The following is a 16500-nucleotide window of genomic DNA, read 5'->3' as shown; positions in this document are numbered from 1 at the left end:
CCTTTCCACATTTTTTCCTATAGGACAATTGATTAATATGCAATATTGCTCAGAGCGGAAGCAGACAATGAATACATCTGTGCTTTCCTCAGTTTCACTAATTTTGACACTAGATTCATTATGTTTTACATCATCCCCGCCATCCGTTGCTGCTGTTGTTGAAATGGATGCTACCTACAAATGGCAGTGTGCTTTCAGGAATAATTTACACTGCGGGAGTGGCGTATAAAAAAGCATCCATTTCATACATGAAGTATTTACACTGCCGGAAAGGCACCCTGTTCTCTTGAAATAACCACACTGAAACACTTCCAGCTCTGTTACAGCTTCATAAAGATGCTGGCAAGGGCATCCATTAATGCAGTGAAAGTATATTTTCTTTATAAACTGCCTTATGCTTTCTGTCTGTCTGCTTGTTGCCTCAGTGCATCCGGCAATGCACGGAGGAAAATGTTCAAAAAGAAAGGAAAAAACAACTGTGTGTTACGGCTGTTCCTTTTTGTTCCTGTGTTCTTTCAGCTCTTCCTGACTCTCTCAGTTCTGAAGATCTCTTTCATGTTATCAGATATCTCCTCTTCTAGTAACGACGCTACCTATTTTCATAGTAGATGGGTTTTGTTGGTGGGGTGATTTTTATTGTCTTTTTTTAACTTTCAGTGTAAAAAGAAGTTCCTAAGTGGAGCTGAAGGAGATGTTAGCTTTGAGGCATTATTGTTGAGAACAGTTTTTAGTTTTAACTTAATATCCTTAGTCTGTTTTCTTTTAAAAATCGAAACCGAGTTGTAAGATACTTAATGCTGATGAGAACCTCTTACATTCATTTGATATTGAGTTGTTTGTTCAAAGAAATTTAATACACAGAATTTTTCTTCTCTATTTGATAGATACTATATCTATGTGTGTACACACACCTGCTTTTTTTGCCGTGCTATTTTTAATAAGTAGATTTTCAAAGTATTTGAGTGCCCCTGGGCTTCCACTATTCTATAAATGATACAAGGCACTGGTAATGACTACATCATTACTACAGAGCCGAGATTTGCAGTGCAAGTAGAACTGAAATAATTGCTTCAATCATTTCAAATGTTAGGCATCAAAATAAAATCAAAGGTTTAATTTTGAGTTTCCTATGTTTCAAATGTTAATAACAGCAGTTAACATTAAAAGGGTTTTTTGTTTTGCTTTTTTTAACCCGTAAGTAACTAATGTCTGTCCTCAGACCTCAGCTTTATTTTGCCTTGATTTTGCTTTGACTGGGAACAAGTTTCTTTCCTTCCCCTTCGCTGTGACTTTCTGTAGTGCCTGTCTTTCAGTCAGTGCTTCTTTGAAACCTTCAAGGTACGCTTTCTTAGTGCTCACACACAGTGCTCGGCGCATAACATAATGAAAACTCAAGTGTATCCCAATTGCAGGCCCTGATGCTTCACTGTACTCCAGCTGGATGGACCTTTGCATCTATGGAGAGTGTAATTGATGTCAGCAGGGCTCTGCACAGAAGTGGTAGTCTCAGTAGTGGGTCAAATTGCAGGATTGTGGCCTTATTACCACTGGCTCCGCATTATCCCTTATTATGTAAGATAACTAATAGTTATATTCTAAAGCCTTTCAGTAGGATTGTGATAGCATAACTTTTCAAATAGGATAAAGCTGGGTGATGGGCAATAAATTAAATTAGAATCAAGTTGAGACCATCAAGCTTTGCCACTTGAAGTTGAATTGCTTTGTTGAAATCTGAAAGGAAAAAGCCTTTTGAGTTCACATTGCTACCTCAACTCTTTAACATATAGATAGTAAAATGCCATTAGTGCCGAGCTTCTGGAGCCTGTGAGTCTTTTAGTAACGACAAGAGGTGCATGTCATGGCACACTACGTCCCAGTTAGGTAGTTGGTAAAAGCTTCAATTGGGATTACAATAAAATGAGATTATTCAGAGGAAGTGCAGCACATCCAATTGAATTGAATTGCCAGAGCTGAAAGGCATCCTCCTCGTACATTCCACTTATTTTTTTGCCAGCTGGTTATTTCTCTATTAACCAAACAGTTGACACTCATGCAGTTATCTCGAGCACTAAAGCATAGTAGATGCTGGGATAACCAATCAGCTGAAAAATACTTTTAATGGTAATGTTAATTCCAGTGGGTTCTGAAGTGTTTTACTGACTACAAATAGGTTACAAAGGGCGATAACAATTACTTGACTTGTGAGGCAGCTGCCTTGAGAATGGAATATGGCAGTTTGCAGGGTGTACTGTACAAATCAGCGTGGGATGAGTGATGTAAGTGCAGTACATTGTGAGGATTACCTAGGCTGGAATTTAACTGATGTGGATACACGGTTTAACAAGGTTTAACATGCGAGATTTCCAGAGTTGGATTCAGCAGCCTGGAGTTTCTAACAGTCAGACATTAAATCCAGTCACATCCATCCTCCTTGTGGAGGCACTGGCAAGAAGTTCCTCCCTTTAGAGGACAGTGCATTTCCTCCCCAGAGGGGTGTGCAGGGGATCTGCCAGGTGAGTCCCTCTCTGGGAGCTCCTCTTCCTCCGTGTGACCATTGATGGAAGCCCAATGTGATCAGCACAGCCTCAGTTGTATAAATCTTAAACATCTGAAATAAAGGGGTGCAAGTCTTCATCCCTGCCATCATAAATGGGCTCTCAGTTTGTAATTAGAGGCAAAGGTGGTGAATCCAGCCTTACACTCTGGACTGGCATGGCATCATATGTATTAACAGGCACGTTACCTCCTGCATTAGCCATTGTTAATTAATTTGTAAAAGCTAGCTGTCCTATGCAGTGGTTTGTATGAACACAGCAGGGCAGAAATACAGGTAAACCTTGGTACAGTTTGCATTATTTTAAAATAGCAGTGTCACAAAATGCTGCTGCATTTTGTCCTGGTGCATTCTTGGCTGATAGTTAAAGGCTAGCAGGGATAATTTTGCAATTTGGGTAATGATTGCCCAGCAATGAGAGGTACTTGTGATGCAGAGCTTTAGGTTACTTGGCATTAACCTGAACTGCCTTTCAGTCTGTGAGGATAACCTTCAAAATACATAGGGGATAAATACCTTTCATAACATGTTCTTCTGCAATTTTAAAAATTGTTCTTGTCTGGAAAGTTTAATCTTTAATGACCTAGAGATGACTCATAAATCATCTTTTATGTACATATTTATAGGTTCTGCAAACAATTTTATCCATGGCTCAGAGCAGCATAATTCTCTCACTTCTGAAGTACATTTCCTGAGAAAGCAAAATCAAGTTCTGAATGCGATGCTGGCAAAAGGATCCAGAGGTAAAAATGTAAAACTGTGCTTTACAGAAGTAGACTGCAACTCATTCCAAATCAGAAAACAAGGAAGTATTTACAGTCCATTAAATTACCTTCACCGTTCTCCCCACACCTGAAATTCCGTGCTCAGCCATAAGCACTCACACTGGGGTTAACGCTGATAAAAGAGTAGCAGTAATGCTCCTTTCTCTTTATTCGTAGCATTTTCCATTTGATGTGTGCTTTCATATTTCCATTTGTCTTTTTATATACCGTTCTTTTTATGTCCTTTCTTTCCCCTCTTTCTTCTGTGCCTTTTATTACCATTTTCATAATCCTTTTTTTTCCCCCATGTCTGTGTTCTGAAGCCCTCTGTTTTGGTGCCTCTTACAGCTTATCATTGTGTTTAAAATCTACTGTTTGTTAAAATATTACTGCTTTTGTTTGCTTCTACGTCTGACAAAATATGATCTGATAATACCAGTGTTTCTTTTTTTTATATTAACAACCATGATGAATAACGCATTGTTGCCCTTGAGTTTTAAAATAATATGTCTCCAGAGTTGTGAGCTGCTTTTCCTTTTGTTCCTGGAGGAAAGCTGCCTAGATACCTTGCTTGTTTTCATCTTGGGTCCAATCTTAGCTTCTCCTGTTAGTAGTGGAAGGCTGAGGGTGCTTGTTTTCAGCCACACATGGGTATTACCATTTGCATGTGCTTTCAGCAAGGCTACTGGAGGTGAAGGAACGATCTTCTAACTGTTGGGAGTTGAAATGACTCTGCCTTGTGTTTCCTTGCCAATCTTGCCTCTTCCTTTTCTAATGCTGGATCACCTAGGGTCCCTGTAGACTTCTCTGGCCGCAGCAGTCTCAGTGTAGTCATTCACCCCTACCAGCAGTTCTTTGTCCCAGGGAATTGTTGTGCCAAGGAAGGGAGGATAGCTGTGATAAAGTTGGTGGATGGATAAGGCTGGGAAGGATGGGATGAAGAGATTTCTGTGGGACAAAATGGAATGGATACAACTCCCTGGAGCAGCCCTACTGAGTTTTCTTCCTCCTAAAAGGAAGTAAAAATTATTTTGGGAGGATTAGCAAAGTTAACGTGCCTTCTTTGGGAAAGTGCTGCCGCTAGTTTTTGAGTGCTTTCCTTCTGACCAGTTCCAAGAGGTGGTGGGGGCATCTGGCAGAGGAGGCTGTACACAGGTTTTTATTGAGCCCGCTTATGGAACCCTTTGTAAGTCTTGGGGGTTAAATGTTTCATTGTCACAGAAAATGTATCTAGCAAGAAAATTATTCGAAAATCGAAACAGTGAAATCCTAAAACTCAAGAGCAGCTGCTGATTGTTTTCTGACAATCTCTAAAAAAGCTGATATTGTTGAAAAGCGTAGCTTTAATGTGTTATAGGCATTACAAACACCTCGTGTTTCTTCTTCTTTCAGATAAACAAAAGGAAAATGAAAAGCTAAGAGAATCTCTTTCTAAAAAGAATGCAATCATTGAACATCTTCATGAGGATTATGAATGCATCAAGAAAGAAAATGAAAGGTTGCAAAAACAAATTGGCAAAAAGGAGGATGAAACCAGATATCTGACATGTGAAATTTACAGCAGTCGTAATGAATTAAACAGGTATTGATTCTGTCCACATTTAGACGTGCATTTAGAGAATAAAATTGTCGATGTGATGTGGATGTGTTTAGCCATAGCCATTAACATTAATGAGCTTCATAGATATATTCAGAAGGCAATGGAGGGATTGTTGAGGAAGGAGGACTGGATTCTAGACTTTGAAATAAAGGATAAGAATTCAGCTATTGACTTAGCAATTTATTGGATCTTAACAGGTTGCAAACAGAAATGAATGTAAAGCAACATCAGCTCTCTGAGAATGAGAAGTTACTGCAGTCACTCCGAACTGAGATCAAAGTTTATGAAAAGCTGGAGGAAGCAAGAAGGAAGAGGACAGGTCTGAATGCAGTTATTTCTGTACCTTTGGTTCTTGCAACCCTTCGTGCATATGATCTTGTCAAAGGACAGTAGGGCTGGGTCACTATTGCTTTGTTTCTGCTCGTGTTTGCTGTGCAAAAGCAGAAGATGATACAGTGCTGCTTTTTACTTGGGAGTATGGCTGCGAGCTGTGATAATGCTCTGACCAGGCATGTCCAGGCTGCCTTTACCTTCAAGGAAGTTACAGCATCAAATTGGGGTAGCATGGTTAGGTAAAAAAGCGGAATGCTGGTCATACAGGATCTAGCAAATTTCCCATTGGAAGGCCCTGTAAAAGTCAGCTTTTCTCTTCTTCCTACATTAAGTGATATGCCCTGCTGTCACTGTATTTCATGCCTAACTGCAGAACAGCCCTCTTGGTGTAAGGCTTTAAGCCAACGTTGGCTCAGGGATAGAAGTAAATTTTCTTGCAGAACTGGTGATGTAATTAGAGAGTAGCAGCACCCACCTCATGCACTTGAATCCTTTCCACTATCTGGAGACCAGTTTGATTTCAGCACGAGAGAATACACGGAATTGTTTGTGCACCAACCCCCTTCTGTGAAAGATGAATGCAGCCCTTGCTTTTTTGAGGTTCAGATTTGTTGCTGGTTGCCAGGTGATCACTGTTTTCTTTTTCTCTGCAGTGTGTAAAATTAAACTCCCAGTTGTCCTCTATCCCTCCTTCGTACTCCAAGATTACCCATTACTTTTTTTCCCCCCCGACTGTGCACTATTGCACTTCAGATTTTGTAAATCTTCTTCATTCTCTTACCATTCTATTTTTGTGTTGGTATGAGGCTTATTAGCTTTTATGGACAAAGTAAAAAATAATTTTCAGCTCTTTAGATCTTTTGAGAGTAAAAGCAATTAAGACATGCTTTGTCAAACCATTATCTCAGCGCCGTTTGTAGTTAATTCTTAATATTGAGGATAAAACTGGCTATAATTTACTTGCTCAGCATTCTGATAATGGCTAATATTATTTTAATTGTGAAAGATGTTAAGTGTTTCTTTCAAATCGCTTCAGATCCCAGATGTGATGCATCAGAAGAATTTCGGAAAGATCAGAATAATCCAGTTGACTTACACGAACTACTGATGGAAATACAGAGTTTGCGAGTCCAGCTTGAAAGAAGCATAGAGACAAACAAGACCTTGCACGAAAAATTAGAGGAGCAGCTTTCAAAGGAAAAGAAGGAGGAAACGGGATCGGTGTCAGCTGTGAATATCAATTACCTTTTCAAACCAGACTCTCAGCATTATGCGGGAATGAACGGTACAGTGCCACACGTGTTTTTGTTATGCTGTAGAACCCGTTCCTTGTTTTTTTAAAGGTGCTCTTAAAACTTGATTCAGCATCGATTCTGTGGTTTGGGAACTGCCCATCAGCCTTTCAAATCCCTTTCCTGTTAGAACTGCTAGTGCATGAGGTGATGAAATGCACACTGCGCTGTCTTATAGCCTCCAACTGTCACTTCTTTTTCATTCAAGAAAAGCATTTGCAGCAAGTGTCTGGGATGGAAGGATCGCTGTGTTAAAGTGCCAGAAATTTTGCTTACTGGAGGGTTCTTATTTTAATGCAGACTTCTATAGCATTTGCTGTGGGTGACTCAGGAAGGATCAATAAGTTCACTAAATGGTCTTTGTATAAATCAGTTGTCCCCTTTATGCTCTTGAGAAATATTTCACCTTTATTTCAATCACTGTTAAGTGATACTGTTGCAGCAAATCAGGGAAAAATGTAGTCTTAGTGCTAAAGGTTGGGTTATGGTCCCAGTACGGATAAACAGGGCACAAGAATGCTCTTTCTTACTGCTGAAGTGCTCTGCAGCTTTCCATACATGCAGCATAAAGTCTCCCTTCCCACTGCTTGTATAGGTATACAAGATCAGACCTTATGTATGGTGTAGCATTGGAGAGTGTCAACCTTGTTGTAGAGTTGATTAAAATATCTTCGTCAGGCTGTATTGTAGATTTTCTGACCATGACTTGACTTTGGGAGATATCTTTGGGTAGATGCCAAAAAAAAAAGAGTGTGGGTGAAGGAGGGGAGATGGGTACTAGAAAATTCGCTGTGTTTCCCTCCTTCTTGAGTCCAAGTGTAGCATCAGCAGCAAAGAGGAACAGAAGTTGACCTGGGATGATCTTTTAACGTATGTTAACTTCCATTGATACGCTCTTCCTTTCTTCCCTTTTGATGGATAGAAAATCTTTGCAAATGCCCTGCTGCCAGCAGAAACTTTTGTGAGCTGCAGAAGCACGGACATTGCATTTCGCTGGCGAAAACAGGTACATCCAAAGGTGTCTCCCATGCACATATCTGAAAGAGGTCTCATGTCAATTAGTTCTATGCGTAAGGATAAAAATACATAAACTGTTTTTCTGTCCCAGGTACACACTCTGCCTCTAAAGATGATTTAGACTGCTGCAGTACCTCATCTTCGGGTACATCATGTACCCCTCGTCTTGTCCCTGGGCATCGTATGTGGGCAGACAAAAACGGGCGCCACGTGCTTGGCTTGATTGAGGATTACAATGCTCTCCGGAAACAGATTTCAGAAGGGCAACAGGTTTTGGGAGAGATGGAGATTTCTTTAAGAGAGATCACTGGTACGAAGCTGCAGGAGCCTGGAATAAAGGTAAACAGTGAAAGCTGTTAGAAGGTGCTGGATTTTACCTAGAGATGCAAAATGCGTAGATTATAAAAACAAAGAACCAGGTTAATGGTGCAGCAGGCACTAATAACTTCAAAACTCTGTTGGGACGCCTCAACCTTGGCTGTCGGAGTCGCATCCAGATGCAGGCTCCTATTTGTGATTCTGGGTTAATGAGGCTATGGGTAAATTAGTTAATTCTGGTCCTTTAATAAGCTATCTCACTGGACTGGAAGTGGGGTGAAACTGCTTGCTTTTACTATGGAAACTGATAGTTATTACACTGAAAGTTAATAAAAAACAACAGCAAAACAGATGCAACTCTAAAATGATTTAGACAGGGCTTAAGCTATGGGGTGCATATCAGTAACCTAAGGATAAAAATAATTAAGGAGATTTTCTTGTAATGGTGGCTTGGGATAAGCCCAGGAAATAAGAGCTCGTTAGAAGTAATTTAATACACAGCTGACGACAAGCTGCTGGCTGGGTTCTCCACTTACCTGTGCTCTGCCCTCCAGTAACATGAAGTGATCACATTGCATCCATGATTGATGTATGCTAATGTGGGCTGTTTTACACTGGGGAAGCCTTTATGTATTTTTCTACTTTCTGGTAGCAGGTGAATACTTCACTGATATCAGTAGCTAGTCTAGCAACTTGAGTATCTCAGTAATGGTAAAGTCTTGACTTCTTAGACACGGTCTGTCATTCTTTCTGCATCATATGTGACATAAAGATATCAAGTCATGGTGCTCTTGTTGTACTCTAACGTGTTATTATTCTTAAAAAAATAGAATGTTTGTTTTCTAATAAAAAATACGCAAAAGGAGAAAAAAAAATCAGATATTTCTTGGTTTTCCCCTACCATCGGCAGAACAAGTGCTTACTGACACTAATTTTTTCTTACTTAGTAGTGTTAATATCTGGATACAGTTAACAGCCTGAAAGTGTATTTGGGATGGATGGGATGATCAAATCTACCTCCAAGTTCCAGCAAAAGGGGAAGAACAATCTGTGTATGTCCATGGCAGTTAATGATGGACTGAGAAACTTAACCTGCAGTAGGGCAGATTTGGAACAGAAGGTTAAAACAAGGTGCTGGTGGTAAAAAAAAAAAAAGAGTGAAACACTGAACTGGAGGCTGCTCATTGACACTGCTGAGTCACTATTAGCAGAGATATTTTTAAGAACACTTGTATTTCCTAGTTATAATTAGCAAAGCTGTTGAGAATGCAGCCTGCAACAACTCTGAGATTCTTTTTGTCGTATCACCTGCACACTCACAGTAGAAAGATGTCTGGATGACACTTAAGAGTCTCTGAAGCACCGTGTGTTTTCAGATGACCTAGTTAAGGTACTAATAACGACTGAAGAAGTAATCTCTCTAAGTTTTTAACTTCTGCTGGTGTAAAGATAAAAGCAATAGGTTTCCTATCAGGCTTTACATCGCTGAAGTTTCAGACTGCTTAGCAAATGGGATGCTTTATATGACAGGAGGATTGCAATTCTAAGTCACCATTCAGATGATATGCTGGATGGGGCACACATCGTAAATGCTTTCGCTTCTCTGCCCTCCCCCCTTCTGTATCACCACTGCTTTGGTAATCCATTTGCACCCCTTGCATTCTTTCCCTCCTTTATTTCATGTTCGTGGAGCTTCTTCAATTTGGTTTTCTCATCTGTCAGCAGAGGAAAACATTTTATGTGTGTCCTGATAGTTATTTTAGCATTAAATGGAACAGTTTAAAGGGTCTGCTAAGGAAGAAACATCTATATTGCTTAAATTGATGTCTGTAATCATTTGACTTTCAAATAACGCGACGCAAAATGCAAATGGAGAAAGGCGAGAGTTGCCAACTGTTACCATGTGGCACAGCAAATCCAGTAAATGTAATCTATTATTAATTGTGGTTATTGATGAGGAGATACCTCCTCCCTCCCCCAAATTCTGAGATAATGTGCAATTCAACAGCCTGTCTAAACTAAGACATGAGCTTTTTTTGGCACGCAATAGCTGTGTACATCATCTTAAATATGCAGTCGTATCAAGGGGATTTATACCACTAATTAAGATTACGTATTCATAATTTTTAAAAGGTAAAATATGATGTGTGTCTAATCCTACAATACAGGTACCAGAGCAGGCATCGCTGCGAAGCTTTTCTGCAAGCACTAGCACAGTACAGCAGATCTTAGAAGAGGCTGCACGTTTATTGAAACTTCTCTGGAGAGTTTCCCTTCCGATGAAAGCGGTACATGGTGCTACTCACGGCACTCAGGTATTGAGTTCTGTTTCATTTTGTTTGAATTTTGTTTATTGAGCCGTTGCAACGTGGTGAGGAGGCCACACCAGTTAAGAACGTGTCACTGGGGAACATGGTTTGTAGATCACGAGCACACAGGAACCCAGTTTTTAAGTAGCTCTCATCAGCGAGGGCCGTGGCTGTGTGTGCTCTGGCTTTCTGTCCTGATGGTCCTGTACAGCTCTGCTGTTCATTTACCACGTGCCTTATATGAAGGTTGTGATCTCCAGCCTTGCTGCGTGACAGCCAGGAAACCTGGGCAAACGGCAAACGTTCCCATTCAGTGAGAAAAGATTTGGGCTCCCTGTTATAGAATTAAATTCAATTTGATTATATAGATTCCGGTAACAGCAGAAACTTCAGCAACTTTGATGTAATCTGAGCTACATTTTCATTTTATGTTTTTGATGCCTAAGCTGTAAAATAGGATGCTTTCTTAAAAGTGTGACAAAACCCCGAGACAAGTTTTATAACATTTTAACTAAAAAGGATTGCGCTATGCAAATGAATGGAAGTAAACCGAATGAGGAATGAATTATCTGTGCTGTCATGATATCACCACTCAACAATAAACTGCTTCAAACTGGCTGTAAAATCCATCTGAATTTTTTTTTTTCCCTGAGCTTTTTGTATGTGTTTCTTAAAAGAAGCAGGAGATTGCTGAAGAAAATAAAACTTTAGGAAAGCTACGACTTGATATATCATTTTAATAACATTTTTGTTGTTGTTTTCTAGCACTTTTAAATGCGATAAATCAGAAAAGCTGTACAGTTCTCTCATGTTCAGTTCCGTATTTGGGCAATCTTGAAAAGGTTGAACGCTTTCATTTTTGTCCTCGTGTGCACAATCTATATAGACAGCTGCTGTGTTGGCCTGGCTTGCATGATCTGGGCACGTCACAGATACACACAAACGAATTGATCTGGATCAGTCAGAAAATCTGACCTCGTGCAGGAGATCTGAGTTTCTACTACAGTTCTTAATTAGAGTCTATTAGAATCCTTTTTAGACGTTCTTATCCGACATACTGAGATCTTAAGATCATTAGAGTGCTTCGGATGTGTAAAATGCAGTATACAAAAGAATGCCTTCTGAAAGATGCTGAGCATTCACTGCCTTCTGTTTAGCCCCACAGGAGTAATCAGCTCTTCTAAAGAGCAAAGTGCTAGGGGAGAATTCCAGGAGGTACCATTATTTCACAGCACAATAACAAGACAAACCTATAAGCTTAACTTTGCATGAGGAATCCAGAGCAGTGGATTATCAGCAGACTGTATCAGGGCTACTTGGAGTCCTGTTTTACAAGGTGCCAACCATGACTTGCTAAGAATTGGTGATAAAAACTGAACCTTTAAAAAGAGGTATTGAAATGTTAACAGGGTATAAGATACTATTTCTGTACTGCTTTACTATAGTATTATCTTCTCTGAATATAGGATGAAGGCTTGAAAGCAGAAATACTTCGATTACGGAAGAAACTGTCTGAGCAAGAGAAGAAGCTGCATAGCACAGTGAAACGCTTGCACTGTACAAACAAGCTGAAGGAGAACATGGAGAAAGTCATCATTGACCAGTGTAAGTGTATGCCTTACTATGGTTCTTTCTTTCTGCAATTCATGGCTTCCATTAAATCCAGAGAAACAACCAAATGAAGACTCGTTAGGCTATGCTGAATGGCATTCATGTTATCAGTAATTAGTCTAGAATGTAAAAGGCGAAGTAATTGTTTATTGCAACACTATGTTACTCATTTATTTTGCACTTATTTAACTCATCATGTTATTTTGCTCCATAGCCTATAATTTTTATGGCTAAATTACATATATCTTCTGCATACAGATTATTTTTTTCTTTTTTTTTTTAGCATTTATGAGCTGGTTTTTGATCGTCTCTTCCAGGAGCGTTGTAGCAAACGATAAACAAGTTACTTACGTTAAATCCAAAACGAGATTTTGTTTCGGTTTTAAAGTTAAATAACTCAGTTTGCAATTGTCATATAAAAAATCAAAGCTATTGTTACGTCTGTACTGCTGACATCCCTCGGGCCACATGTACTGATGGGTTTGGTCAGTTCCTAGTTGCAGTGACGTGTCAGACAGACGCACTGAGCAATGTCAGTAGGGCTGTGCAGGGTTGAAATCAGCAGGGATTTAACCTTATGGACACAGCCTCTCCATCCACCCCCACTTTCAGAAGGAAAGCAGCGCATCTCCCTCTCGTTGTGTTCACTCCGTTTCAGCACGTGCAGAATGAGGTCCTAATAAAATGAAACCTGCGCTTTCTGAAGTGGTAGCGCGCAGTGCTGCCTGCCTCGCAGCGGCTTCGCTATTAGTGTCACATCCTCTGAGTTCTCTTCATGTGCTGAATGTAATATGTTTGATTTAGAAAAATCTAGTTAGCCGGGTGAAGTGAATTTACTAGCAGAGCTCTATGAGCAGAGAGCACTCTGCTACACGGAAAGACCTAGATACAATATTCTTTGAGTTTCATTGATTATGGGAATTATGGATGTCAAGTTACCTTTGCCTTAAAGAGCAATTTCAGAAATGTTTCTAAATTGCATCTGTATTCAAATTCCTCACCAAGCGTACAACAAAACTAGTGAATCATGGGCTGCAGTTTATGATGATGCGTATACTTGTTTTTATTTTGTTTTGCTGGCAAGCAATCACAGGCATTCCAGTAGATGACCTTGCTTGCCTTCATTCTCTAAGTTTCCTGCTAGCTGGTCACTCCGCTGAGGATTTTCAGGTTCCCACTGTTATTTAGTTTAGCATTCCTAAATATATTAGAGTCAGGGACTGGAACGTTCTTATGACTCAGAGTCTTCTGTCTGCTTTCTCTGGGTAAGAGAATGTAATGCTTATAAACCTCATCTGAACCTCAGAACATGTAACAATGCAGTGCCAAATTGCAGTAATCCACCAAGGGTATAATTATCTCATGACAGCTATACCCTTGGAGTTGTTGGGTTCTTATTATTGTAATGAAAAATCTTTATTATGGCTAAATTGTTTATTTTTGAGACTGGAATATCAAATTGGCACTTGTGGATGGTATTTTTCAGCAGTTATGGAGCTGACACAGATTAGAGAATCACATATTTAAGCTGACATTTCTAAATATCAGTTTTGTTTAGAAGCATCCCCTCCTCCGTTCACGGGTCTCACTCTCTCCCTGCAGAGGCAAACTAGCTGAATGAGCAGAGGAAGCTTGGCCCCTTCACAGCGAGCCATGACGTGATTTCTCCCAAGCATATGTAGGTTGCTTTGTCCTTGAACTGCAGGAGGAGCTGGCTGACTTCTTTGCCATCTGTTGTCTTCCCAGCCCATCATCCCACATAACCACTGCACCACTGTCTTCCTTCTCCCCCTAACCTCCATTAGATCATGCACCACCTTCCTTACAATTAACAGAAAGTGTTCCTTTGATGCCTTGGATTGAGCCCAAACAGGGCTTTGGGCAGAGGAACAGCTCTAAGTAAGAAGGTTGAAGTGGTGGTGGTGGGGCTGTGCACGGTTGCCTGGCTGCTGCCCATCTTGTAGATGGGAGTTTGTACATTATTTGATATTTGATTCTAAGACCCGGATACAGTGCGGTGTCATGTAATCATCACCTCTTTGTTTCCAGTGGTTTTAACTCATGATGTCCTGAAGAAGGCTAGAGGAAATCTGGAAGTAAGTAAAGTATCTACTGCGCTTAATTCCTCGACATCTACTCATTAGAAATAGGCATTGCTAGGTCAGTAGCATCTTGCAGAATTAGCCCACTTTGTTTTGGGTTTGCAACTGGAACAACGTTAAGATCGAATCTGGGTGACAGCAGTTCACCATGGTAAATATTCTGCAATATTTGATGTTTAAATTAGAGTTTTATGACTGGCCATGCAAACAGCTAAACCCGCTCTTTTCTGATACTTTCCCCAGATGAATATTCATGTGTCTTTTTTCTTCTCCAATGGGTTGTTGTCATCAGATCACAGTCCAATAAGGCGTCTACTGAACAAGTTCACAAAAGGCATCTTTATTTAAAGCTTGAGTGTGGGTTAAGAACCGGGGCTTCTGTTTTTCTAAAAGGCAGACCTGATAGGTAAAGCTTCTGCAAACAGCTCTTTGCTAATGCAGTGCATTAAATTACTTTGAGCGTTTAAGTATCCACTGTTCAGATTTGATTTCTCCCAGAAGGCTCTGACTTCACTCCCAGAAGGCTGTAATATACTTCTTGACTCTTAAATCGCATCCTTCTCCTCACACCGTTCCGTTCTGAATGACTCTACGTTTCCCAGCCCGCCCTTAAATTTTCCTCTCTTTCTGTGAATCTTTTCTCCATTAGCCTCATCAGCAGTGCACCTCTTTATGCAGCTCCTGCACAGGCTCAGTCCTACCTGAGTTAGACACTGAGGACATGAAATCTTTCTGCTTACAGAAATCTTACCACTTCAATGGGAAGATCTGCTGACCAAAGGATTTGCAGATTCTTTTGTGGGACGGTAGCTCAGGGATAGGGACTAGAGGTACGTAGTACTCTAGAACATTATTAATTATTGCTTTTCTAATCAGGTCCCAGCGGCTGACAATCAAAAACCAGCTTCCTACACCAGCAAAACAAGGATTCTCTGAAGGAGAACGGCCCACTAATAAAGACCATGCCCCTGCTTGGTGGTTGCTTCTTTCTGCCTTACTATTTATTGATGTAAAAACGTTCACTCAGCTCTTTTAATGGAATCAGCGTTGGGAAGGGGGGGGGGGGGGGGGAGCAGAAAAAAAAATATTTTGGTAAATAACTTATTTAACATTTTCTGTAATGTAAAAGATGTTGGTTTTTAATATTTATTACAGAAACAAGGTACTGGAGGTATTGGAAAAAAAAAATCCAGATGTTTTTTTTAAAGTCGGCTCATCCGAAATTTTATACTTCATGTTATACAGCTGTTTGTCGCGGTAGTCACAGAGGTCCTGAAAGAATCAAGAGCACGTTCCATCTTCCAGCCCCTTTCTCCACTTCTGAAATTACAGAATGGAGGTTAAAGAGGAATAGTTCTGCCAGCTGTCATTGCTCTGTAGTAACGTCAAAGACGTTCAGTGTTTTAAAGCCTTTAAATCTCATCTGGAAGATCCTCCTGGAAGCCACCTCATTCTGTGCTTTCTCACTGCCCTGTTAGGAAGTTAGATTGATGCTAGGTCTGAAAATACTACTTAGAATCAGACAATTAATTAAATTTTAAAATAATCACCGCTCTGTTTGTGTTGTTTTGTTTGAAACGTCAGAACTTTGAGCTCTTACTGAACAAAGAATTCAAGGGCTTTGAATTCAAGGGCTTTACATCTTCGTTACAGTGAGCACAAATGATTGAGTCCATCACCATGGAGCAAATGGAATGCAGCCCTTACAGCTGTGTTTGCTCACATCATCGCTCAGTTCTTGTGTTGGAAACTTCCTCCAAGCAGTCACAAGCAAAAAGCATTTAGCTGCTGGCAGAAGCATTGCATTCCCCTCTTTAGCCCTCAAAGCCATAGCAGGAAAACAGGAGGTCACAGAAGGGACGAAGCTTGAGAGTTTTGAAATCCATTTTCCTAATTTTAATTTAATCTTTTTAAAAAAATAATAGAAGTGGTCCAAGAGGGATATTTTGGCCAGGGAGCACCGAACATTCTTGGCTGTGCTCCCTTCATCCTGCCTGCTGCCTTTTCCACTGCTTGGTCCCAGCTGCCCACACAGACTACGTGCAGGCAGTGGCACGGTGTGAGCCGGGACATCATTTAGTTGAACCATAACAAGCCATAACTGGAAGTGCTTGTTGGTTACAAAAATATGGTGCAGCCATGGCTCTGCTGAACAAAATGAATTTCCAAGTATGATATTTTTCTCTGAAATTGATGATACTGTTCAAGATCACTTACCCTCGTCATCCGTGGAGGTTGGCACGAGGTCTGGGACATCTCAGCACAGGGTTGGGGTTGTATCAGGTCCTTCACCCTGCACTCTAGAGCACAGACAAACGCAAGAGACTTTCACCGAAAAATGAATTTGGGCTCACTGAATGCTGGCTCCCCACAAGGACTGTGCATGCAGGTGAGTTTTTATTAAAGAAAAAAACAACAAAGCCACGCAGGCAGTTTCGAGCTGCCTCATTTTCAGAAATTCACAGCACTGGGTTTTCCCTGAAGCATGGAAATGTTCCCTGAGATCCCTACCTGGGCTGCCCCCTACCTGGGCTGCCCCCTACCTGGGCTGCCCCCTACCTGGGCTGCCCCCTACCTGGGCTGCCCCCTACCTGGGCTGC

The 16500-nt window shown here is 40.6% G+C and overlaps 1 protein-coding gene and 1 long non-coding RNA gene across 6 annotated transcripts in view; one reads left to right on the top strand and one right to left on the bottom strand.

Annotated features, from left to right (window-relative positions):
• The window catches only part of CDK5RAP2 (CDK5 regulatory subunit associated protein 2), a 74232-nt gene extending 58783 nt beyond the window's left edge, over positions 1-15449 (top strand). For 2 of the 3 annotated variants that reach the window (XM_021414390.1, XM_021414392.1), the window contains 10 exons: positions 3181-3297; positions 4711-4900; positions 5116-5237; positions 6288-6536; positions 7466-7549; positions 7652-7899; positions 10047-10193; positions 11654-11792; positions 13848-13894; positions 14777-15449. In XM_021414390.1, the coding sequence (XP_021270065.1) occupies positions 3181-3297; positions 4711-4900; positions 5116-5237; positions 6288-6536; positions 7466-7549; positions 7652-7899; positions 10047-10193; positions 11654-11792; positions 13848-13894; positions 14777-14836 (1403 nt within the window). In that variant the 3' untranslated portion in view covers positions 14837-15449. The remainder of the gene's footprint in view (positions 1-3180; positions 3298-4710; positions 4901-5115; positions 5238-6287; positions 6537-7465; positions 7550-7651; positions 7900-10046; positions 10194-11653; positions 11793-13847; positions 13895-14776) is intronic. The other variant, XM_021414391.1, reaches the window with a different exon arrangement.
• LOC110407110 overlaps positions 7753-16500 on the bottom strand; it is a 24517-nt gene continuing 15769 nt past the window's right edge. The window contains exons 3-4 of one of the 3 annotated variants that reach the window (XR_002443726.1): positions 16118-16200; positions 7753-7888 (exon numbers count right to left, since the gene is read on the bottom strand). This is a non-coding gene — a long non-coding RNA (uncharacterized LOC110407110). Of the gene's footprint in view, positions 7889-15087; positions 15221-15258; positions 15372-16117; positions 16201-16500 lie in introns of those variants that run through there. The other 2 variants (XR_002443727.1, XR_002443728.1) reach the window with 2 other exon arrangements.

The sequence above is a fragment of the Numida meleagris genome, chromosome 16, assembly GCF_002078875.1.
Source record: "Numida meleagris isolate 19003 breed g44 Domestic line chromosome 16, NumMel1.0, whole genome shotgun sequence".
NCBI lineage: Eukaryota > Metazoa > Chordata > Aves > Galliformes > Numididae > Numida > Numida meleagris.
The sequence above is the reverse complement of the archived record's forward strand: the minus strand, read 5'-3'. Positions and strand labels throughout refer to the sequence as shown.